The following is a 26555-nucleotide window of genomic DNA, read 5'->3' as shown; positions in this document are numbered from 1 at the left end:
AGCCCCTCTGCAAATTCAGCTACAGCCAAAGGTATGTAAACGTTTTTTCAAATGCACAATTTAATTTACCTCATTCAAACAAATTTGATTTCAGATTGAAAATACATTTCTCTGCAAATAATTAAAAATTGCTACCATGGTAACTCAATAAGAAAACATCTTGTTACTTTTTTCGTTTACTATACTATATACTACAGAAAATGGGGTGCAAAGCGAACTAGATCCCATATGTCGAATTTAGGAGTGGTTCTGAACTAAAGAAGAGGTAATGCAGCGGGTGACAATTTCCAATTCATATGACATCGCTGTGTTAAATTCGCCAGTTGTTTGCATGCAAAAGAGATTTATCGCGAACTAGTAGTGGTTCTAAATGTACTAGAAGCGCACCTGTTCAAAACTAGAGATTTTCCCCACAGGGACAATTGAAGTAAATGCGAATACATATTTTAGATGTGTACTATTCATAAGGAAAGTTTTAAAACAAAACGAATCTCATTTTTAGTTTACATATATAAAATGCATAGATAAATAGATGCATGCATGCATAAGTATTTGTGTTTACATATATGCAATGCATATTATGCATACATACATAAGTACAAACAACGTTTTTTTAAATTACTAAATTAAGAGATGAGATACATAATTTTCATATTTGCATTTAACTTCTTTTTTGTAGCTTGTATGTTGGTAAGAATGGTATATAATAGGTCCATTTCCATCTGAAACAAACAAAAAAAGTATGGTTAAAATAGCCTACTATCTACTTAAATACATATGTATTTGTTTATGCATTTATGTGCATATGTATGTAGTAAGAGAGTGCACTAACTTTCTTAAAGTGTCCATGCCCCATGGGAAATCGTAATCCGTGGCGGTACCATCATTGATATTGGCATCCCCGAGTGGCATTTCATTAGCCCACTCAACAAGACCGCGCTCTTCGTCAGTGCCTGGCGAAAACAGTAAATGACATATCAAAAACATTACAATAGTCAAAGCGTTACAGCTTGAATGATCATTTTGAAGGTGCGTGTACTTACCTGGTATGATATTATCCAAGAAGCAACCCAACAAGCCACCCACCAGAATTGTAGTGCCCAACAAAACCGACAGTGTCGAATCGATTGTTTCATTGCCTGTATTAATAGACCCCGGGTGTTCTTGCATCCATTTACATAAGACCATAGGAAAGAAAATAGATAAACCAAGTATATAGAGGTTTCGCGCCGAACGCAAGTCCACATACTGCAATGTGGAAAGTCCAAAGGCTATAATCATGCCAAACATCACACAAAAAATGCCTCCAACCACCGAGTCTGGTATCATTATAAACACGGCGCCAAATTTACCAATGACACCTTGTAGTAACATTATCAATGCAGCCCATTGAATAACACGACGCGAGCCGACCTGAAAAAAAATATATTTACTTGCATACAGGCATGGTTACGCAAAAAGGATACTTGTAGCAAGGCCGTTGGAAAATCGGTAAAACATTTTTCCTTGCGTATTACTTTATTCAACCAATATATATATTTAACTGAATAACTGACTATCCTTATAAAATGCCTGGATGACACAAATAGCACATTTTCCGAAATCCAGTTTCGACGTCATTAATAGGGTAAGATTTCAAATCATAACTTATATTGAAGAGTACCTTTTCAATATTTTCTATTATTTTCAACAGTTTTATTTACTCCTTTATATTGGGTACCACGCTTCCCGGACAACGAACGGCACAGGAAATTTTAAAATATTTTGCTTTCATAACTTCAATATTAACGACAATTAAAAAGATAAGGAAACGAATAAACAACAAGAGTTTAAGGGGTGTGCATGGCTCAGTGGTTAACACTTTGCACATCGGTGATGCGGGTTCGATCCCTGCTGAAGTCTAGAAAAAGAAGATTAGATGTGGTGATCTCTGACATAGCAGCCATAACTTCTAGCGCTTAGACTTTGTTGCTTTTTTTTATTTTTCCTAATAAACATACTTGCGGTACGAACCTCAATAACAATATTAAAATAAAATGTTAATAAGCCGCAATAACATGGACAAATAAAAACATTAAGGTCGAAACTCTGCGCTGATCAAACGAAAACTAAAGTTTTTCTGCCGTAAACCAATCCTAGCTTGCTTTTGCGGTAGACCACATAGGTAATTTTCCTTCATAAAAGTCCAACTTAGAGGCATGGAACTAAGTTAAAATTTCACCATTTTATCCTTAAATGTATGTAAATAATGAAACTGACCCACTTATTAATTTATTCCTAAAGCTCGGAACACTTTGACTTTTGATGTCGACAAATGTCGCCTTGAAGCCAGCTTCTTAAACATTTTGAAGACCTCAGCGACATAGCAAAGAGCTGATTTTAAAGTTTGACATTTTGGTATATTTATTTCACGAATTGTGTATTTTTATTTAAGTAAATAAGAAAAACATGAACAATCAAGAATATGTGATTAATTTTGCGACAATTTAATTTTGCAGCACTACATCTACTCATTGTCGCCGGCAAAATTAGAAATAGATTTAATTTGGCGACGTCGACAATTGCAGTCCTGCAGCCAAGATGTCTTGCTGTCGTCAAAATAATTGTGTCCGTAAGAACGTATGCATTTAAAATTTGACAGATGCTGCTTGTCGCTTGCTGTCGTCAAAGTGTTCCGAGCTTGAAATCGGTCAAATGCTATGCTGGAAAAAAAACACCTTTCGGTCATCAGTCGCATTTCCCTATAAAGACAATGACTAATGTTTTTGAGAAAATGCACTATAGATTGATGAAATAAAAATAAACACAATCAAATCTGATGCCCGATAACAAAACTATAAAGCAAGCTTGAATATGATGATGATATTTGGAGGCATCAAGTCCACTTGTGCAATAAGGTTTAATTAACTAGACACCTAAAAGGACGAGTAACCGACCATGCTATAAGCCCTACAAGCATCCAACTGGTTTGAACCCTCGAGTTATTTCTAATGCAAATACATACATACGTAGATAGCGCTTCGAATAATTTTTAGGAAGTATGAAGATGTTTTTTAAAAGAGTGCGGTACAAACCAACGTGATTTTGTTTTACTTCTGGGTAGTTTCATTTTGTGAATTTGGGGTAAGGCCATTTACAGAGCAGAGCCGCCTCTAATAAAAAAGTATATTGTCTCGTAAAAATAACAAGATGAAAATTGTACGAGGTGTTTATTGAAGCAAGTAATATATGAGCCGTTTATTTCGAAAGTGCTATAAGTCATTTCCACCTTTTGTAATTAAATGGTTGGTTACTTGTTCCACCGTCATTAACTAATGACGACGAAATTGACCAAATAACTTTCAAAATAAACGGCTGTTATATAAATAAATATTTCTCACTAACAATGTTAGTCGAATGAAGTAAGGAATTATCTTAAAAAATTATTCAGAGCTTCTATTAAACTAATTTACATTGCAAACTCATTCTTTATTGGTTATGAAACTGAGCAATAATACTCTCCACTCAGCTTCGACGAGAATTTACATATGCATCCTTGCCACACTTTATAGCATTATTTTCCTTATAGGTTTAATTAATTAATTTAATTGAAATTAATACAGTCTAGAAAACAGTCCTAAGATACTTAAGTGTAATTAGTTAGGCACACAAAAAAAATTTTGATGAGACCCTTATCTTTAAGAATTTGACGCACTGAAACCAAATCCGCAGTCGATTTTGGCCTAACACCATCAAGATTTAGAGTAAACTACCCATGCCCGCTTGCTTCGCGACACCTGATAAGAACTTTTGCGTTCGCCATTGCAATGTAATCCCTTTCGTTGTCATGAGCTTTACCGATGGTCTTATTCCCGCCTTTGAGGTCTACGTAATCTTCTTCTATGATCTTGCAACCACAACATTGTTCCGTTGCGTTAATCTCTAGTATTATGTAATGTAGGTCAATAAAAGCCCTTTATAAGGAAACTGATGAGCACAGATGTGCGTTTTCTGTTATAGGAGGGCCAAGAATCCCCGCTGTTTCACAGGACGAAAAGTTGTGCCATACATTGGCTGAATGAGTCGTGTGATCTCTTGAATATAGTTTACATGAAGCCATTGATATAACTGCCGCATTCTTTCTTCGAAAGATGTAGTCGACCCTTTCCTTACTAATTCACCACTTTTACAATTCGTCTCAATATCCAGGCGGCCAAGGACGTATGTATGTGTACACTTAGGCCTTTTTTTTGCGGTACATGCGTTCCTCAGAAAGCCGCATAAAAAAAACCGCATAAAAAAGTTTTTTACTTTCATACAAAAACAGGGGATTCGTTTCAGTATTTTCAAAAACCGCTTAAATTCAGATACTTCATGTAAACAATTCTAAAAAACCGCATAAAATAATCTAGTGAGGCAATATTAATAAAAAAACACAATTTATTTCTTCACTTCAACACTTATTATTCCATGTAAAACTGAACATTAACGAAATAAAAAAAAATTGTATTTGTATTTTAATCAAAAACAAAAAAAAACAAGTAAGAGCATACCTTTCATGAACATCTGCAAATTTTACTTTGACAGATTACTGCTTTTGAATACATCTGCATACATCGATAGAGGAGTTACATACTTATATAAAAAATCGCATCTAAACAATCAGAGGTATGGAAGATATACTTTATATGACACCAATATAAGTGATTTTCACCGCTATGTGATTGGTATGTAAACCGGTAACACAATTTATTGGGTTTAGTTTCGTACATAAAGGAGATATATGGCAAAAACTGGTATCTTAACAATCAGTGCTATAGGAGATAAAGGTTATACAGCATAGATTTTGACGATTTTCTCAGTAGACTTTGTATTATTATTTATAAAATATCTTACGAAATTTATCGGTTTTAGCTGTTCAAATAAAGGAGTTTTACAGTAAAATCCCATATCTGAACAATCAGATGTATGGAAGATATATGTTGTAGTCATCCGATCCTTGTTATTTTCACTGTAAGTATTCTGTTAATAATGAGTGAAAATGGTGCGAAATTTCATGTTCCTAGCTGCATAAATGGAGGAGTTATGATAAAAGACCTCATATCTGAACAATCAGTTGTATGGGGGCTGCAGGTTATAGTGACCCGATCTTTGTTATTTTCACTGTAAGTCTTCTGTTGATAATGAGTGAAAACAGCGCGAAATTTCATGGTCCTAGCTACATAAATGGATGAATTATAACGAAAAATCTCATATCTGAACAATCAGTTGTATGGGAGCTATATGTTATAGTGGTCCGATTCTTCCGGTTCCGACAAATGATTAATACATTATAAAAATACACCCACCTACCAAATTTGATCCGGATATCTCGAAAACTGAGAGACTAGACTGCATACAAACAGACAGACAGACGGACAGACGGACATGGATAAATCAACTCAGCTCGACGTTCTGATCATATAAGTATAAATTTTAATGGGTCTATCTCTTTTTGTTCTGGTACTTACAAACATCGGACCAAAGTTATAATACCATTTCATGCTCATGAAAGGTATAAAAATGCCACAACTGAAAATAGTAAAAAACTCTCAAAAAAGCAAAATTGCTACAGCGAAAAAATCGTTTAAAATACCGCATAAATTCAAATCCGCAAAAAAGCCCGCATAAAAAAAAGAGACCTAAGTGTATTTATTAGATTCTATAAACCTGGGCAATCTTGATCACAGATGTACGGCATTTAGTAAGGGAATTTGCATTGTCTATGTGTGAGTGTAAAGCTTGAGGGCTGCCTGACTACCAGAGAAGAAAAATAGAGAACAATCTCTGGGTCTTTGATCGAGATCTCGTGCTGCCTTCCATATAAATGGCAAACACTTATTCTTGATACAACCGTGACGTGATAATGTGCCTGGAATATCTGAGTATATTGAGTCTAACTGCTGCAATAACGGCCGCCCCGAGCAATTTCATTAAGCGGAGGTAGATGCAATATCGCAAAGTGCTCACATATTTTTCGTATTTGTATGCACACTTAACACTTTCATTCATTTATCCATCTGAAAAGTAAATTCGTATAACCTAAACATAGGGCCAAATCAGACCAGACATACGGAGTTTTTAAATATTTCCACTGTATCGTCATCCGTTGGGTAACTTTTTTGCAAAAGCATTATAAACTCCTACCAGATTGTAAATAAATACGCATTTTCTGAAAAACTCGACTCCAGCGCAACCTAAAGAGTTTTCTAGTAGCCTATAATAGGACCATATATGCAAGATATGACCTCCGAAAATTTGACAGAAATCCATCCAGTAGTTTTTGAGTTAAGACCGAACAACGAAAACGGCTATAATTTATGTATACAGATTGCAAAAGTGCAATTTTACACTTTTTTACGCTATGTTTGAAAATTACTCGAAAAATTTAAGGCCGAAACCGACTGTGGATTTAGACTCAGCGCTTTAAAATAAATAAAGATAAGTGGGAACCATCAAAAGTACAGACAACTTGTGCGATTCAGCTCTGTGTTTTATTGTATTATTTGGGAGGAAAACACACCAAATTATTTTAGCCGGTTTACGAATATGTATTAGGTAATTATATTTTACTCTTTTTATATTCGTTGAATAAAGTAATAAGCAAGGGCAAATGTTAGAAAAATATATTGTAAATCCAAGGTATCTTCAACCCAATTTTTTAACGACCTTGGCTTTGGTGTACAAGTGTGCCATTCACTTGACAATAGCTGTATGTTAATGGATCATTTCCATATGTTATATACCAATTCATAAAAGCATCGCATACCTTCGTTACTCCAATGGCTCCCACATTTTCACCAAAGGTATTAGTGCCATTTCCAGCACCCCAAATTCCAGCTAATACCGTTCCAAGACCTTCAGTACCAATGCCGCGATTAATGGCGTGAAGTGGAGGAGACTGTGCGCCTGTAAAAATGTGCACAAACACGTCACGAGAATACATACATTTGCATACAGTAGTATGAATGCATGTATTTTTTATTGCTGAAAAAATGCATACCTGCCATTTGGGAAACGGTCGGATAGTAACTCAATGACTCGACTGTGCAGGCCAAAACGCCCGCCAACATGCCCAAAACACCAGACAGTGTAATCGACGGCAGCCCGAACTGAAAAGGATATGGCACGTAGAACCATTGGGCATTAGTCAACACCTTAAGGCGTACATCGGTCCGCGAGGGATGTCCCTCTTCAAAAACATTTGTTACTGTTAAAATTCCGCAGAGACCCCACATTATGGCAATAGTCAGCAGCACCTAGAACGTGATAAATAAAATATAGTACAACACCACCATCAGAGACCAACTAAGTATATAGTGAATATACATACATACATCTCGTCGTTTAAAGTACAAAACCGCGTATCGTCATTCTGAAAAGCCGCGTAACTGATATTTGCTGCCAAAAATTGGATTTGCTGACACAAGCTCTTGGCTCAATCCTTATCCATTCGTCCTGAAATATACTCGCCAGAAATGCGATTGCTTTATAAAAAAAAGAGAACCATTTTGAAATATGAGTGTTTTTACTCTCTAGAAAAGAATTTACGCAACATCAGATACGCGGTTTTGCATTCTTTGATTCGCGGTTTTGTACTTTAAACGACGATATGTGTATACACTATGTATAGCACTCACCGGAAACATTCTGAAAAGCTGGAAACTACGTATTTCTATACCTTGACCTTTTCGATAAACTGGGAATGGCACCGAAACGTTCGCCATTATTTGCGAGAACAAAGTTAGCATCGCCGTCGTTCTGTACAAAAATCGCAATCAAAAATTTTTAATGCTGAATTTTAATTGGAGTTGATTATTTATGCCTACCCAACGGCGATACCCCAGTGTTTTGATGCTGTGTCAGCAGCATGTTCAAATAGCGTCAGACCGACCAACGATACTGTGGGCACAATCGTAAGTGGCGTTACGAAGCGTAAAATTTTTCCAACCAAACCAGTGTAGCCTAACACGACCTGCACTAAAGCTGACACTGCAATTGCTCCCGATAATTCTCGCATACGCATTTGCCACAACTCCTTGCGTTCATCTTCATCCAAAGCCTCGATTTCCGCCACCGCGGGGCATTTCCATTGGGGCAACGATAAGATAGCCAACGTGGGCACCAAAAATGATATTGTGCCACCCTGTACTATCGGAAGCCGAACACCCCATGTAGCCTGGAGCAGAGTGACGATTCCCGTTACAAATATCATCGTCGATATGATAACGCCACGATCAGGATCTTCATCGGACATGCAAAGAGCAGGCGTTAAAATGAACGGAATGGAAACAATGGCGCCAATCATGGTCAAATAATGTTGCAGCGCCAGAAATATACTCAAATACCATGGTGGATTTTCGTTAATCGCATACAATAATTTCGTTTGGGTTTTTTCTTTTGCATTTGCCGCAGGTCCATTACCAATCGCGGGTGATGGCTAAAATAAAATGTAATTTTATAGCAATCGTACTCGTATGCTTTCAGAAGCTTTGACATATACATATGTATGTATGCGTATGTTTTATTTTTGAAACTTATTTTTTGCCGTCTATATTTGTTACATTTAATAATTGATTTGGTTGTCTCAAGTTAATAATTTAACAACATTTTCCAGTAGTACATACAATAATATCGCGCGATGAACTTGTGGGATTGTATGTATATTAGACTTGGATAGTTCTTGAACTAAATTAGCTAAATAACTAGTTCATCTCAATGGACTCGTTCACTAGTTCGGTATTCTCATTGAACTAAATTTGTCAGTGCTACAATTTCTCATTTTGGATCACGATCCAAATATTCTTGGCACGAGCGAATGACGCACAGTGGGGCAAAAAAGGTTGCTGTGGACAAATGTATTTTGAGAGCCCAAATATGAACCGATTTGAAGTTTCTTTTTTTTTAATAAAAGATAATTAAATTTCGCGTCGATCTATCCATAGCAATTTATTTTAAAGCTCTAGTTTTTTATTTATTTATGTTGAAAAATGGAAGAAAAAAATTTTTACGTTTGAATGCTTCCACTTTCTTGGAAAATACTTGAAATTAATTTCAAATTTCTGCAATTATTTGAAAAATTATTCATAAACATTTTTCCATAGGATACACTTAATTAAAAGATGCATTTCATTTGTTATCTATACTAATATACTAGCAGACCCGGCGAACTTCGTCCCGCCCAAAATTTTTATATATTTTATTGAAACTTTTTGGTCCAACATTTTCACCAACAATTCACGTTTACGATTTTCATTGGCACATTTGTCTGCTAAGATTAAGGTTTGGTGGTCATTTGCCGCTTTAAATAACCTAAGGAAAGTGTTATATCCGTTCTTGAAATTCTCCAGTTGTGCGGCATTTCATAGCACGGTTATTCGCAAAGCGAAATAAATTTTTTCCTCTTCACTCCCTGGCGGCAACAATGACCCGGTTCTATAGTGAATGTCCTAGAAGCTTTACAGTATAGTAGATTTCAATTTCAAAATGAGTGCGAATCAGTGTTCTACAGAAATGCAATATACATATGCTTATTTCAGACGAAATACCTTAAAAGTTTGAACGCATAATAATATTGGAAAATCACATCCATTGGGCCAATTGCAACGCAGGAGCGTTCGATATACTCAATGGTGCAACAGGTCGATTTAATCTGACCTTCACGGCCCCTTTTCTCACTTGGCTATTTTTAGTAATAGCTCGACTTCAGCACCACTTGGCAGCACGTTTTTGCAATAGTATTGCATACATATTTAAAACATTAGCCAAATCGGATCATAAATAAGATTTTTAGTAATAACTCAACTACAGCGCCAACTGTCGGATTAAATTGTGAAACTAAACCATCCAGAGACCCACTCAAATACACAAAAAGTTTCGTTAAAATCCGTACAACCATCTAGGAGGATTTCACTCACAAACACACCTACAGAAGAATAACAAAATTCGTTTGTAGGCCTCATAACTTCGGTACGTTTGTAGGCCTCACACCCCTTTTCAAATAGCCCAAATTTTCTCCATGAGTATGGGCTTGATTTCAACTATATACATATCTCCATACGAAGTTCCAGTACTGTACCATGAATACTTTCAGAGATATGCAGTATAAAAATTCGATTTATATGGGAGGTGCCACGCCCCCCTTTCCAACAGCTGCCCTCTTTCTTCATGAGTATGCGATTGATTTCGTATATCTCCATACCAAGTTCCAGAACTCTACCATGAACACTTCCAGAGATAGGCAGTATGAAAAATTCGGTTTGTATGGAAGATGCCACGCCCCCTTTTCCAATAGTTCCAATTTTTCTCCAAGAGTATGCGATTTATTTCGTACATCTCCATACAAAACTCTAGAACTCTACCAAAAAATTTCCAGAGATAAGCAGTATGAAAAATTCGGTTTGTATGGGAGATGTCACACCCCTTTTTACAATAGCTAAAATTTTTCTCCAAGGGTATGCGATTGATTTCGTATATCTCCATACCAAGTTCCAAAACTCTACCATGCACACTTTCAGAGATATGTAGCATGAGAAATTCGGTTTGTATGGGAAGTGCCACGCCCCCTTTACATATAGATTTTTTTCAGCCTAAAACCATCCTTGGGACACGTGCGGCAGGTGGCAGTTTCAAAAAAATCGGTTCAGCCGCTCTCGAGCCTTGCGAAAACTAACAAACGGCTTTCTAAATATATATTAGTTGAGATATATTACATATTATAATTATATTTTGACAGTATCCGTTGTTTCTGATTGGCGCAAAAAAATCTTGCCTAGTGACGAATTCGCCCCTTGATATGGCCGTTACTTAAAGCTATTTATATTCGAAATTGCATGAAAATTGGAAAACAGGAATCTATAAGCTTATCCAGGCAAAAAGCTACCTACGTACCGAATTTTAAGCAAATCGGACTGTAAATTCGATTTTTTCGAATAGCTCGGTCCCTGGACCACTTTCCGGAAAAACTGGGTCATATATGCTAATATATGCTAAAAAGCTACTTACGTACTAAATTTTAAGCACATCGGACTATAATAAGATTTTTTCGAATAGACTGGTCCCTGGTCCACCTACCCGAAAAAAATTTGTTTAGCCTAAAACATGGTGGTTACCGAAAGCTATTTGTATACAAAATTTCATGAAAATCGGGCCAGCCGTTCGCGAGATTACCTGTTACAATAAAAAGGGACTTCTCTTTATATAATTAGTATAGAGTATAGATATTTTGAAAGCCGCTTTTTCGTTTTTTTTTTTCTATTCGAAAAACTCGAGAAGAGCTGTTCTTATATTTTTGAAATTTTGGACATTGACTCCAGACTATCCAGGGATGATAATAGAAGAAAAATAATTTCGATATATCAAGGAGGCGTGGCACCTCCCATACAAACTGAACTTTTCACGCAACATATCTCTGGAAGTATTCATTGTAGAGTGCTGCAACTTAGTATAGAGGGATATAATATCAACGCCAAACTCATGGAAAAATTGGGAGTTATTGAAAAACGGGGCGTGGACCCTCCCATACAAACTGAACTTTTCACGCAACATATCTCTGGAAGTATTCATTGTAGAGTGCTGCAACTTAGTGTAGAGATATATAATATCAACTTCAAACTCATGGAATAAATGGGAGTTATTGAAAAACGGGGCGTGGCACCTCCCATACAAACTGAACTTTTCACGCAACATATCTCTGGAAGTATTCATTGTAGAGTGCTGCAACTTAGTGTAGAGATATATAATATCAACTTCAAACTCATGGAATAAATGGGAGTTATTGAAAAACGGGGCGTGGCACCTCCCATACAAACTGAATTTCTCACACCCCATACACATTTTAATGTGAGAAGTTCAGTTTGTATGGGAGGGTCCACGCCCCGTTTTTCAATAACTCCCAATTTTTCCATGAGTTTGGCGTTGATATTATATACCTCTATACTAAGTTGCAGCACTCTACGATGAATACTTCTAGAGATATGTTATGTGAAAAATTAAAAAAAAATAAATCCGGTACATAAACAATATAAATTCAGGGCAGTGTTTAAGTAAAGTCGCCTAAATTCGACAATTTTTAGACGATTGCAATAAATGAGCTATCAGATTATCTAAAAATAGATTTAAGTTTAGATAGTTTAGTGAAATTATCGATGGCCAAAATTTAAAATTAAGAGAAATATGTTTTTTTTTTTATTCTACCCGATAAAAAATCCCAGCAAACCAAGTCCGACAATATATTATTATATACCATTTTAAAGGCCTATATATCCTCTTCTCAGATCATATTCGATCTATGAAATGGAATCAAATATGGCCATTCAAAAACTCATAAGTCTACAAAATCGTATTTTCTGGCCTAAATCGACCTCTAAAAGACCTTTAAAAATCTCTAAAAATAGACAATAATATTTCTGATAGAACCGAATAAAATTAGGGAATTTGAAGAAAGAGGAAGAAAAGTAGGCAGAATATAAAAAAAGAGAGATCGAAAGAAAAAAAAATATAGAAGCAAAATTAAAAATTATCATATCATGGCAAAAAATCACCAAGATGCGACTAGCTTGCGCTAAAAAGATTCGTTGAAAACGAAAAACAGGGATAAGTTTCTTCAAATTTTGGCAATTATAAAAGTAGTCAATGAAGCAGAGAGAGCTTTTACTCTGCACGTCCTATACAAAATGTATAGAAAGCTTAAAAGAGCTTTGCCCGCGGGCAAGGCGGTGCCCATCACCGCAATAAAGCCATAAAAAAAGTTGAAAAAGCATTAGGAAAAAATTATTAGACAAATGTGACAGTGAAAAAGAGCAGGCGAAAACTAGGACCCTAAATTAATAAAAATTTTATAGCAGCAGAGAGAAAAGAAACAATGTTAAGTAAGCAAGAATTGCGAAATATACCAAAGCGCTACATGCTTTTGACAGTAAACTAAGCATATCGGCTTTTTGAAAAGGAATTCAAGGATTTTGACATTAGCAAAGCAAAATTGTATGCGAGCAGACCAAGATGAACAGAAATAAGGTCAATTGACACTATTTCGCATACTGGTGCGTAACAAAGTCATTTGACATTATTACTTTTTCAAAAGCGAAATAAAATCCATTGACATTATTCCTCTTTCAAACGTTAAATTTGCGTAGCTTCGCGGCGGCCGCGCGCCTTGCTTGCGCCAAATTCTTGTTTACTTTATTTTTCTTTTGGAAAGGAAACAATGTTAATTGACTTTATTTCGCACCAGTATGCGAAATAGTGTTAATTGACCTTATTTGCATTAATCTTGCTACCTATCATCCACTAGCTACTCAGGCCTTAAATGGTTTGGAAATATAGACAATAGCATAAGTTTCAGCTATTTTCCAGAGACATCCCATAGAAAATTATGTAAAAACACGTCTAATAAATTTAGAGGCTACTTCATCTTAACTCTGACCGCCGGACATTGTTTTTAAATCAAAGCTGTCCTTTTAACTTTAAAAATCTGCAAGGTTTATGCAAAAGTATTAAGCTACTGACGACGCAAATATCAGCTACTTAGTATACAATAAAAATGAAATAATTTAAGAATTTTATGAACTAGTAACATTCTCGGAGGCTTTGGAGAAAATCTATCTTCGGTTTTTGAGAAATTGCATTCCAACTTCCATCGCGATTCCCCAAACCTCTCCGAAAGTAACATACGACAATCTTTTATCCAGGCAACGATATGTACACGTAAAATTTAACTTAGGAAGGTAATTTAAAAGGTCATTTTGAATTAAAAATTACCTTGTCCTTAGTAGCAATAGAGCAAAAACAACATTTGTATTTTATTGTTGCTTCTGGTATCGAAAGTGTCAAAAACTGTTCTGATTTTTTTTCTTTTAAATCAAAGCGTGCCATGTGAAGTACAAAAAAAAATAGAAAATAAAAATTTGAAATTTGGAAAAAAAATAAAATTTGATGCAACTTTCTTTCTTGGTAAATTTGTTAGCTTCTCGAAGCATTGATCCAAGGCCCAGTAATCAGCGGTTGTGCTCCTGAGTTGGGCGAAGGTTCCAAAAGATGCTATTCAATCGCTTGTTTTGTATGGTAAAAGGTTTCACATGCAGATAGATTTAAACAATTTAAAATTTTTGTGAGAATAAATTAAACATATATTTGACATTTTCGAGGCCAAATAATTTGAAAAAAATCAAATCAGCCGTTCTACTGATACCATCGTATATACTTACAAGTATGGAATCCTATGCCCCTTTTTGTCTATTCTCTTTCTAACAGCGGACGTGCCTGCCAAACTGAAAAGCATGATGGCGGCATGTTTGACAGGCACGTTCGACGATGCGAACGGCAATGGAAGGTAATAAATGGAAGATGGATGACATGAGAATGAAAGAATTATGAAATAGCAGAATGTCGAACCAAAACGAATTTCAAAAATCTGACAATGCGAATGACGTCAAAATGAAAGAAATGCCGAAATGTCGAAACAGNAATGACTTGATCGCCGTCAGGAGCTTATCAACTTTTTTGCCAAAACCAAAGCAGACGGGAAGGAAAAATAGTTGTTCATTAACGATTTGTCTGAAATATCGTTCTTGAAACGCGTTACTGCTCACTAAATTTGTAAAAATTAAATTTTTTCACTTAATTGTTATATTCTTCCTCATTGTGGTAAATTTACTCATCATCACAGCAGGTCGCCATCTTCTTTTCTATGATTATTATATCGCTACTTTGAATTTCTAAGTTTTGACAATTCTGATCTAAAGGTAAACGAAACCTCAGAAACTTTAAATGCACTGAAATTCACTAATACCCACTTCCGCAAAAATCACCTTATTTCGTATTTCCTTTGTTGAAAGTTACTGTAAATCACATATTTTTATTGCCTTATTAATAAAAAATAAAAATTTTTAAATCCCAGGATGGTGTGAGGTAATCACTTTCGACATCTAAGTCCACTATTTATTACCTTCAAGAGTACGTGCCCGTAGTTGGTCTGCTTCCACAATTTTGATTCCCTCAGTCTAAGGGCCACTTTTGCGGCTGAACCTGTTACAGATACTTGTGGCGGCTTCAGGTAAAAGATCATGTTCGGCCCTTCTTGTGGTGCGCTTCTCGCGACGCCTGATAAACCGAGGCTTGCGAGTCTCTGTACTCTTCAAATTACTCTCTGAACGCTGCTTTTATCCAGTGCTTTCCACCAGATAATCAATAAATGAACGGATTTGAAACTAGGCCTTTCCAACTGCCACGACAGCGCGACTGGGCGGATCGGAAACTCGGCCTTTTCGACCACCCAAGATATATCAAGATACAGAGAAACCCAAAAAGTTTAGCGCGGATTGGAAACTCGGCCTTTCTNGGAAACCGTCGACACAACCTGGGGCCAATGGCATGCTTTTGCATTGATATAAAATAATTGCAGCGATAAAAAATAATTTTATTTAAAAAATTTTCCGTAGAGCATATCATATTTAATACTAGCAAATGCATGGCTTGCTTCTCTACGCCTGATAAGAACTTTTGCGTTGACCAATACAAAAATAGGTTTGAAATGCAAAAAGGGTTTGTAATGTAAACACTATTGGCTTCGGTTGAATGGTTAAATCCTGCTGTTCCACAGGAAGAAAGAGTGTTCCCGCTCAAACGGGGTAATTTATGTTCCTATCATGTTTTTTCAATTCGTCCCACTTCTTCTTGATACACCCATGGCCCGCTGGTGTGTCTAGGACATCTGTGGCGCCTTACAAATTTTTCGCTTCTTTGTATTCATACTTAAAGGATGGGGCTTTATTAAGTCATCTCATAAGTAAATTTGTAGAGCGGTATCTAAATATCTTGATTCCAGCGCCACTTACTTTTTGGGTACGTTTTTTGCTGAAGCACTTCTTATCAAAAAATACTCGTTAACCCAGATAGTACGATAAAGACGGATTCTTTAATATCTCGACTCCATCGCTATCTTTGGACAGAATTTTTTGCAAAAGTAAACAAATAAAACAATAAAACAGTTAGAAAGGTTTTCAGTTTACCATAAATTAAGGGAGATATAAACTCTTTTCCTTATTTAATTTAAGGCCTCATTTTGAACAATACTTTAATTTTTTGTGCGGTGTAGAAGCTTAAATACTATTCGGACATCCCACTCGTAAGCATTCGTCTCAGGACGTTAAGGAGCTACATAATATATAATATATATATATGTGTATATAAAAAGGAATGACGGTATAAACTTGTTTTATAATTTGGAGCAAAACGATAGCGTAATTTTATTAACGAATTCCCTCACAGGCGATCACAGTGAATTTAAACAAGGAAATTTTACTATTCTCTGTTAGTCGTTACTGTAAATGCATGTTTATGTATATGTGCACAACTTTAAATTACAAAAGTTTTTTTAATATGAATAATAATACAATATTAATAGTTATTTTAAAAATTTATGGATGAATGCAATTCACACGTAATTAATGCCCACAGAATGAATACCATTTTGATAATTGTAGGTGCCGAGTCTTGTTTGCATTAAATTATAATTGCTAATGAGTTGTCGACAGATTTTATATTTTTTTCTTTATTATAAAGCGATAATTTATGTATTAAAATATAGGGTCATTACACACCTACGTACGTATTGTACTTAAGCCGTTAGCAACATTTTTAAACAAAAAAATACTCTGTTATAAGAACGGGAATTTACATTTAAGGTACTTACACGTGCATTCAATTTTTACAATATAATTTCAATAATACATAATGCTATTATAATTTGCGATTGGCCGCCGGGGAGTTTTAGTTTAAACCATTCGACTTTATTGATGTGGAAGCACCTTTGGTTACGGTAGTGCAGGGTTGCGTGATTTTGAAATTACACAAATGAAGTTGATTCGTGATCTTCCTAAGCAAGCACGATTATCGATTATTTGTTTTAATGTAAAAAACTTGAACATGCCAAGTCAAGACATTTGCAAATTCGAGGATTTGTATCCTTAGGGTTTTATTGGGATACTGATTTCGAATTAGAAATCAGAACCACTGTAACACCTCATAAACATGCGTAGATTGGAACAAAAAAGTCGAATATCGTGCTTGTGTTTCATACAGTTGAAAATAGCAATTAAATTGATTATCTCAACAAAACAAAATTAGTTTTTTATTTGCTTGCCGAATCAATCACAAAAAATATATATATTTGTTATTTGGTCCACGGTGTAATTATAATTACGGTGAAGTAATAAGTGCGAGAAAAAAGATGGTTATTGATTTTGACACTATCTTATTTCAAAACTTTCCTTTTAGAGTTTTGTATAAGATAACCGAATGACAGAACGTAAAGCGAGAACGCTTTTTTATTACTTCACCTGTTTATTGAGCCATGTATTTGGTAGACGAATCAAATCACAAACAAAATCAAATCAAAAATCAAATAATTTCTTAATTAATTGCGGATTTGGAATCAAACACTTAACTCACTTAACCTTGCGGTAGTGTAAACTTAGCTCCAGCCTTTACATAGAAACGTCAGTTAAAGTCTTGAAAGCTGTAAGCGTACAGTTTTTCGAAAAGTATGTACATACATATTTTATAAAAAACGCTCGTATATATAAATTTATTGGATTCCAAAAATGGATACTGCTGTTTTTTCCCAAAATACTGTACTTATACGAAAAAATACTTACTTTTGCTACCTTAATATTTTAATGCACAGTAGAATAAATTTATCAGTCATTGATACAAAATGATATAAGCTAACACCAACTGTTCGTGTAAACTCGTTATAAAAATGCATATGCCTACAGTCATGTGAAAATAGGGACACGAAATGTTGACCAGTTTTGTCTATTTTTCTTTTCTTTGTTTAATGTTTATTAATTTTCTAATGTAGTCTAATTAATTATATGTATAATACTTAAACCCATTAACTAATCTATTTTAAAGTTTAGTTAAATTTAACTACAGACTTTTGTATGGAATTTTCTGTAGTTAAATTTAACTATACTTTAAAATAGATAAGTTAACGGCCCTCAAACACCATTAGGGGGATTCACAAGACGTGTTAACCATCGTAAAATTATAATTTTTTTATGTAAAAGAATGGTTAAAATGGTTTTAGCGGGGCTACTTATATATTTTTTATCAGCTTAAAAACATTACGGTGTAGTTAGAAGTTCTCTAAAACCATTTTAGTCATTACTTTACATAAAAATATGTTAAGCTTAAGATTTTACGACGGTTAACACGTCTTGAGAATTCGTTACATATTAATCCACATTTCACACTTTCTAAAAAACTCAACAACTTCTTACAACAACAACAAACTTTTAATTCATAATTTTTAGAAAAATTCTAAGAATGCAGTAGCCCACTAAATTCGAATACAATAAATGGTAAGTTTCAACGGGCTATGGATTCGCGTTGATTTTTGACTATTTTTCTCTGTCGAATGCGTGGTGTAGTGGTTAAAAGTGCACACTGCCATTCCGCAGGGCCTGGGATTGAGCACAGTCGCCCTTCGGCAAGCAATAGCAACCCTGGCATGAAAAACATCATCGCATAAAAATACAATCATCGGAGTCAGTGTAAAACTGTAGGTCCCTCCGCTTTGTGTGACAAAATCAAGGCGCATATGTATTTATGTACAGGCTTTTTTGTAAGGATTTAGTGACCATTTTCGAATAACTATATAACAATAACAAAACTTCGCACGTATTTCTTTGAAAAAGCTTCTCATAAAAAAACCATTTGCGCTTCAGAGTCGCACAGTGTGCTTTTTGAACATTTTATGCGAACTAATCGTAGCACTTTCGATATAAGCAACATTTTGATATCAAACAAAATGGGTTTGAAAGCTAATAGTAGAAGATCCGAATGGCCAAGGTATTTTTAATTAAACATTATAAAATTTTCTTTTTTGGAATTTTGCACTTGTTTAATGAACAAAATAGTATATACCAACCGAAAGCCTATACAATGTGAAAACCTATCTGGTTGGCAGGTATGAACAGGTAAATAGTTCTAGTAATTTTCACTCATCTGTGTAAAAAATATATCTTGTATCAAACTAAAGAAAATTTTGTAAATTTTTATAAACCGTAAGAAATCTAGAACAAATCGGGAAGTAAGGTTCGAACAGAAATTAACCTTTGGCAGTAAGGTCTGCAATTTTAAGAAAAAGTAGTTGCTTAGTTTGTGTTCAAACGGCCCACTAACTTTGGAAGCGGATAAAAACAAAAATAAAGCAACACGCGCTACATTTAGGCTATCTGCACACTTGTCGTCCAATCATAGTTGCGTTATCGTCTTGCCCTGACATTTTGAGCCGAGCACATCCATTTCAAAGGAGATCTGCACACTTTTCGTTATCGGCAAATCGTAGAAGATGCAGGAACGGATAAGTACGGCACTGTCGTTTGCTAATCGTTGTGCACGCATTGTTTGTTTACATTTTATTAGAGTAATTAGTGAAAAGTGGGGTGTAGATGGAAATACCATCATTTACCGACTGGAGGCCACCCTCCCAATCTTCCCGGGTTGGAAATTGTGTGGGAATCTTAAAACTAAAATCCCAGGATGGTGTGAGGTAATCACTTTCGACATCTAAGTCCACTATTTATTACCTTCAAGAGTACGTGCCCGTAGTTGGTCTGCTTCCACAATTTTGATTCCCTCAGTCTAAGGGCCACTTTTGCGGCTGAACCTGTTACAGATACTTGTGGCGGCTTCAGGTAAAAGATCATGTTCGGCCCTTCTTGTGGTGCGCTTCTCGCGACGCCTGATAAACCGAGGCTTGCGAGTCTCTGTACTCTTCAAATTACTCTCTGAACGCTGCTTTTATCCAGTGCTTTCCACCAGATAATCAATAAATGAACGGATTTGAAACTAGGCCTTTCCAACTGCCACGACAGCGCGACTGGGCGGATCGGAAACTCGGCCTTTTCGACCACCCAAGATATATCAAGATACAGAGAAACCCAAAAAGTATAGCGCGGATTGGAAACCGTCGACACAACCTGGGGCCAATGGCATGCTTTTGCATTGATATAAAATAATTGCAGCGATAAAAAATAATTTTATTTAAAAAATTTTCCGTAGAGCATATCATATTTAATACTAGCAAATGCATGGCTTGCTTCTCTACGCCTGATAAGAACTTTTGCGTTGACCAATACAAAAATAGGTTTGAAATGCAAAAAGGGTTTGTAATGTAAACACTATTGGCTTCGGTTGAATGGTTAAATCCTGCTGTTCCACAGGAAGAAAGAGTGTTCCCGCTCAAACGGGGTAAATTATGTTCCTATCATGTTTTTTCAATTCGTCCCACTTCTTCTTGATACACCCATGGCCCGCTGGTGTGTCTAGGACATCTGTGGCGCCTTACAAATTTTTCGCTTCTTTGTATTCATACTTAAAGGATGGGGCTTTATTAAGTCATCTCATAAGTAAATTTGTAGAGCGGTATCTAAATATCTTGATTCCAGCGCCACTTACTTTTTGGGTACGTTTTTTGCTGAAGCACTTCTTATCAAAAAATACTCGTTAACCCAGATAGTACGATAAAGACGGATTCTTTAATATCTCGACTCCAGCGCTATCTTTCGACAGAATTTTTTGCAAAAGTAAACAAATAAAAAAATAAAACAGTTAGAAAGATTTTCAGTTTACCATAAATTAAGGGAGATATAAACTATTTTCCTTATTTAATTTAAGGCCTCATTTTGAACAATACTTTAATTTTTTGTGCGGTGTAGAAGCTTAAATACTATTCGGACATCCCACTCGTAAGCATTCGACATTTAAGCACATGTCAAAGCAAAGTCTCAGGGAATAGTGAAGACTTTTAAATTAAAATGGAAGGTCTGTGGAAATAAATAGGACTCCTTACACGGCATCCAGTAAGGCAGTTCTTGCTGCAATTATATTGGTCATCATTTTCTTTACTAAGAATCTTGGTTCATTATTAAGGTTAGGTGGATTAAGGTACCTAAAGGAGAATGAAATGCGCTTTAATTTTTTCATTTATATTCTCTGAACGTAGACGGCATGCGTTGTGGGAGGTGCTACGACTTCTTACAAACTCATTCCTGTTGTGTTTACAACAGGTCATTCCGGTCAGCTGTCTTTTTGTAATGGGTCCAAGGTTATGGTTCTCTGAACGCACTCCATCTATTGGAGGTTCCACGCCCCTGTTAAACACTCTCTTTCAGTTTACTATAAATGCCACACCCTCTTGTAAAAACTCATTTGTATACATTTACCATAGATCTTCTCACCGAATTTCAAAGTCATGTGAGTTAGGGGTCCGAAGGGTGCCTCGCCCCCTTATCAGATCCCATTTTTTTATACCCTAGGTTACGTCCGAGGTCACTCTCTATACACCAGTTAAAGCCCCATGAAAATCCATTCAGTAGTTCCGGAGATTAGTGAGTTCAAACAGACAAACAATTTACAGTTTTATTATAGTATAGATTTAGGGCTGGTTTCTCCAACTCAACTTAGTTTAGCCATTTTTTGGACTTAAGTCAAAAGTTAGCCTACCTTTTAAATCTTTGTTATTTTATAAGTCTTATAGACTGTAAAAAATAAACAAATAAATAAACTAGCGCTCCATAGGTTAAAATCGGTCGGAGTACTGTGGTGTAAATACCGAGAATAATATGCGGTGACAGCCCCTAGTTTTTCCCGAAAGCCCTTTTACAGGTATTGTACGCTGCTAGGCCTTTCTTTGCTCTTTCCTCTACGTTGCGGCCCCACGTAAGTTTGGAGTCAAGGATAATACCTAAGTATTTCGCCTCGGAGGAAAGGTTCAGACTGATTCCGTCCATCTTTGGTAAGGGAAAATCCGGAATTTTCGTTTTTCTTGTGAACAAGACAAGTTGGAAACACTGCCAAGTGCCGATTCCATCATCTCACTAATTGTTGCCAATAATTTGCCGAAAATTAGTATAGCCAAGTCATCAGCGTAGGCAACTGCCTTCGTTATCCTAACTTTAAAGCTTTTTAACAGTTCATTTAGTACCAAGATCCACAGCAGGGGTGTGGAGTTCCTCTTGTCGTTCTTCTAATCACGGACCCTGTGCCTACAGCTGCGTTGATTACTCTGCTTTTCAGCATCGATTCGATTCACGCAACTAGGGTATATTCTCCAGCTCTGAAAGTATTCAACTCTGAACCCGCTGGTGGTAGTAGAGGAAGAGGGAGGCCTCCACTGTGATGGAAAGACCAAGTGGAAAAGGACTTGGCTTCACTTGGCATATCCAATTAGAATAAATAAATAAATAAATATGAAGAAGAAGAAGTACAAATGTGCCATCAATACTGAATACTGAATACTGAAATTACTAAATAGGAAAATGTTTGCTTCATAGAGGTTAAGGTATGGATAAAAATCTCAAACATTCACAGTTTAAAATGCGATACCTCAGTGAAAAAAATACATTTTAGCAAACTGATGCTACATTACCCCAAAAATAGAAAAAAATTGCATTTTTTGCACTTTTTGCTCTTTTAGGATAGAATATCTCGGAAACTAGAGCCAATTGAAATATTGGGACTTAAGTTACTTCTAAGATCCCTTTCAAGCTAATTTTAAACATACCACCTTGCTCAGCAACTAGTTAAAGAGTTTTCCCTGTGTCAGGCAGAATTCTAGAAGAAAGACGACTGCTTAGTGGAAACCTCGAATATTTATTATTTTGAAACACAAATATGAGCTAATCAAGGTATTGTCTTCCCAGAGAGCGCATATTCCGATCTTCTCCGATCATTTGCTTAGTAAAAAAATTCAAAATTTTTATTGCTCACTTTATTTCAAACGTTTTTTCTTTCGTTTTGAAAAATTATAAACATTAAGTTGAGCGAAAACAAAAAGCAAGGCCAAATAAAAGCAAAAGGAATCATGATAAAAGCATAGTAAGGTAAAACCGTTCTCTCAATGCGTCGGCCTGATTTTTTTTTTTTGAAGTTTGCAAACATTTTAAAATTGAGAGTAAAAAAAAGGAATTGTTCAAAGTTGTTGTTGTTTGAGATTGAAAATGTAAAATTTTTAAATTAAATTGCTTGCAAACGTCAAGAATTTGAAAAATTCCTCTCAGCGGTTCTACCTTCCTATTTTTTTTATCATGAAAGGAATAACATTGAAATTAAAATACGGAAGCACGAATTTCGTTGTGAAGCAAAACTCTCTGGGAAGACAACACCTTTGAATAAATGTACCATGGAGCTACCCACCAGACAATTTTTGATGCCGGCAATAAGTCGCCCTCGGCAACAAATTTATTGCCGGTAATATCGCCCTCGTATTGATTTCTTATTCCCATTCCCTTTAAAATGTCCGTCAAAGGCAACTCGCTCATGCGAGGTGCTTTCTTATTACCTGAATGAGTCGTTTTCTTATCGCTTTATTATTACTATAGGCGATATTAGGAACACGTTTATTCCTTTTCATACTTCATTTATTTTTTGTATACAAGACTAGAACTTAAAAATTAAATGAACTATGCATTTCTTTCGTTATGGGGCTTCCTATTTTCTATATTCTATACATGTAATGTATACATGTCTAAAATTTGTGAACAAATTTAATAGTGCGCTAATCCCTTGCTAGGACTTGTTTGGCCAAGCTTTTATAACAATAGGTGCAATCCCGTATTCCTCGGACTCGGACTAGTAAAACTGTCAAAAAATAAAAATTCGCTCAGAGCGAGAGAGTAACATTGAAAAGTACAGGATCGCTTTCTAGTAAAAAACGGTAACTTCTGTCAACTTCAACATAACCTCCAAATTTTGGTTGTAAATTTTTGCTTATTTTGAATGTAAACACACTCAGCTCACACATGTAAATAACCAAAAATACTTTCAAATTCATTAGAATCCACTTAAACAAGTAACTAAATACTTTTCAACATGAATTAGCAGACTGCACTTTTCTTTTGTTTACAATTTGGTTGCCAAACACACTACAGCTGATCGTTTGACACATTTACCAGAATTTACCACCAAAAAGTTCTCGGACTAAAACTGGTAACTTCTGACAGAGAGAGAACCGTATTTACTCTCTTCTTTGTCCTCTCAATAGTCAGAGAACCGAGTACGGGACCGATTTCCAGTAAAATCTGACTGATTCTGACTATTTCTGACTAGTCCGGTCTCGTACGGGATCGCAACTAATACTTGTGTGTGATAAAAGCCTATTTATATGAAATGCTATTTATATAAATAAAGTTTCAATGTCAAAAAATGTCCTTGGAAAAGCATGCGTGAGCGTGCGTAATTTAAAAACCAAGCGTGAGCGTGATTGAAAAAAATATAACAGAACGTGAGTGTGAGTGTGCGTGATTTACAAAACCATAAACGTGAGCGTGCGTGAACGTGACCCACAATCATTCACGCGCCCATCTCATGATTTATTTCTGACTTGAAAAATGTTCAGGTTAATTAAAGTATACCCAGGGAGTAAAAACTAAAAAAAAATTACTTCATGTAAATTTTAATTAAAATTACTGTCGTTGGCTGATTGATTAAATAAGCTTTTATTTTTAAGCCTTCACAATTGTGGGTTATTTTATGAGTAATAGATGTCAATTTTCAAAGAATTTCATTTGTGGTCGTAATATTTTACACATAAGTGTAGATATAAAAATGTATACATTTGTACATATGTATGTCGATATGGCTCAGGAATATCTGCACTTGCCCGATAAAATCCGTTGAATATGTTGTAAATATGTATTTACAGCATACTTACATATGTACATATGTACATACCCTGCAGGGAAACCGCGGACTAGTGAATCAAATTTCTAGTTCCGTACTAGTTCGTTATCCCCAAAAAGGAACTAGTCTGATAGGAACTAGATCCCCACCAGTCCAAAATCGGCGAAAAGTGGTACTTTTAAGAAACTAATTTTTTCAGTTTTTTTCACTACAAATCTATATCCAAAGTGACGAATTTAGAAATGGTTCGGAACTATAGAAAAAGGGATGCAGAACGCACTAGATCCTATTTGTCGAATTTAGAACTATTTCGGAACTATCGAATAAGGGATGCAGCGGGCGGCTTGTTTAGTTTACATAGATATGTGTTCGGCGGCTTTTTCGTTCAAATACGCTTCTATTCTGTGCTTCGCAGATGCTATTTCATAGTTTGGTAATACTAAACAAAGCTTTGTGTTAACATATTAACATCTTAGGGCCATCTGGAATCTAACCAATAACAGCGAGCACCTCTGCGAAGTCAGCTACAGCAAGGTATGTAAACGTATATTTCTTACAATCATTCAAACAAATTTAATTTCAAATTGAAAAAACGTTTCTTTGAAAATAATGTAAAATCGCACACGGAAGAACCGAAAAGATTGAAAAATCATGATACTTTTTTCTTTCGTCTGTCGATTTTAGAACTGGTTCGGAACTATAGAATTTAGGACTAGTTCGGAACTATCGAAAAAGGGATGCAGCGGGGGGCAATTGACACTTCCTAGGACATCGCCATGTTAAATTCGCCAGTTGCTTGCATGCAAAAGAGATTTATCGCGAACCAGTACTGGGTCTAAATGTACTAGAAGCGCCCCAGTTCAGAACTAGAGATTTTCCCCACAGGGTACTTATTCTTACTCACTTAATTGTGAATACACATAAATTAGCATATCTTTATAGATTTCCCATCATGATCATAATGGAAGTTGTTGATACTTTTTGTACTGCTACTGTCATAGCGTTAGCACCAGCTCGTGCCACTTCTGATTAATTGACTCAACCTCGTTGATTTCTATTGGTGAATGTACCTACTTCTTGTCTGTGATCACACACAAACACGTGCTTATGTGATATTTTTTACAGTCGAAGCGCCAACAGATTTATTGTTGCAAAGTTTTAAAAATAAACCAATCAATTGGCAATTCATTCTGAAGTCGTGAAAGTAAATAAGTGTGTGATAAATATGTATGTAAGGTGATACAATCTAATTTATTCACATCTACAGCGATATTGCATTATTGTTGGGAGGTCGGCAAATGCATTTTATATGGCGGAAAAAAGTTCTGCGAAATCATTCATCTTAAGAGAACAGCTTCTTATAATAGTCGTATTTTCGTACTAGCAAGATAGTAAAATTAGACTTTTTCTTAAAAAAAATGTGTAACAGTGATTTTTTGGCGCAGTTTACTTCTACTTGACACGTAGATCATGGATCCACAGTCTCGCCCCTAGATTTCTTTTCGCAACATTCCGCCATTTTGGATTTAAGTTTTTTTGTGATTTGCAAGCTTATTTTGCATTTTTCGTAAAGAATGGTTAAAGACAAATATGTAGAGAATTTCATTTATCACATTTGTTGTATAGAAGATTTTTTAAAAATAGCATTTTTATTGGAAAAAATAGCAAAAACTGCGAACAATCTTTGTTGAAAACACATAGCATATTGAAACTCCGAAGTAGTAGAGAATTTCATTCTCCACAACTTTTGTACCTAAATTGTTTTTTTACGACCCTTAGATCACAATTGTGAACGCCCTAAACATAGCGATGTACGGGATGCGCCGTAAAACTCATTTCCATTGATCTAA

The 26555-nt window shown here is 35.6% G+C and overlaps 1 protein-coding gene and 1 long non-coding RNA gene across 2 annotated transcripts in view; both read right to left on the bottom strand.

The window, feature by feature from the left end:
- Nucleotides 1–442: 442 nt before the first annotated feature.
- LOC108354604 (solute carrier family 23 member 2) overlaps nt 443–26555 on the bottom strand; it is a 58625-nt gene continuing 32512 nt past the window's right edge. The window contains exons 2-8 of the mRNA XM_017605785.1: nt 7848–8458; nt 7659–7779; nt 7022–7277; nt 6788–6927; nt 1044–1413; nt 833–953; nt 443–722 (exon numbers count right to left, since the gene is read on the bottom strand). Coding sequence (XP_017461274.1) covers nt 662–722; nt 833–953; nt 1044–1413; nt 6788–6927; nt 7022–7277; nt 7659–7779; nt 7848–8458 — 1680 coding nt within the window. The 3' untranslated portion in view covers nt 443–661. The remainder of the gene's footprint in view (nt 723–832; nt 954–1043; nt 1414–6787; nt 6928–7021; nt 7278–7658; nt 7780–7847; nt 8459–26555) is intronic.
- Nucleotides 11416–11866, bottom strand: LOC108354613 (uncharacterized). Its single transcript, XR_001846519.1, has 2 exons — nt 11816–11866; nt 11416–11533 (listed from the first exon to the last, which is right to left on the bottom strand). It is a non-coding gene; the product is annotated as an uncharacterized LOC108354613 (long non-coding RNA).

This window comes from Rhagoletis zephyria, unplaced genomic scaffold, assembly GCF_001687245.7.
Source record: "Rhagoletis zephyria isolate East Lansing unplaced genomic scaffold, Rhagoletis_zephyria_1.1 Rzeph_scaffold_00156, whole genome shotgun sequence".
NCBI lineage: Eukaryota > Metazoa > Arthropoda > Insecta > Diptera > Tephritidae > Rhagoletis > Rhagoletis zephyria.
This window is presented reverse-complemented; position numbering and strand designations above follow the sequence as displayed.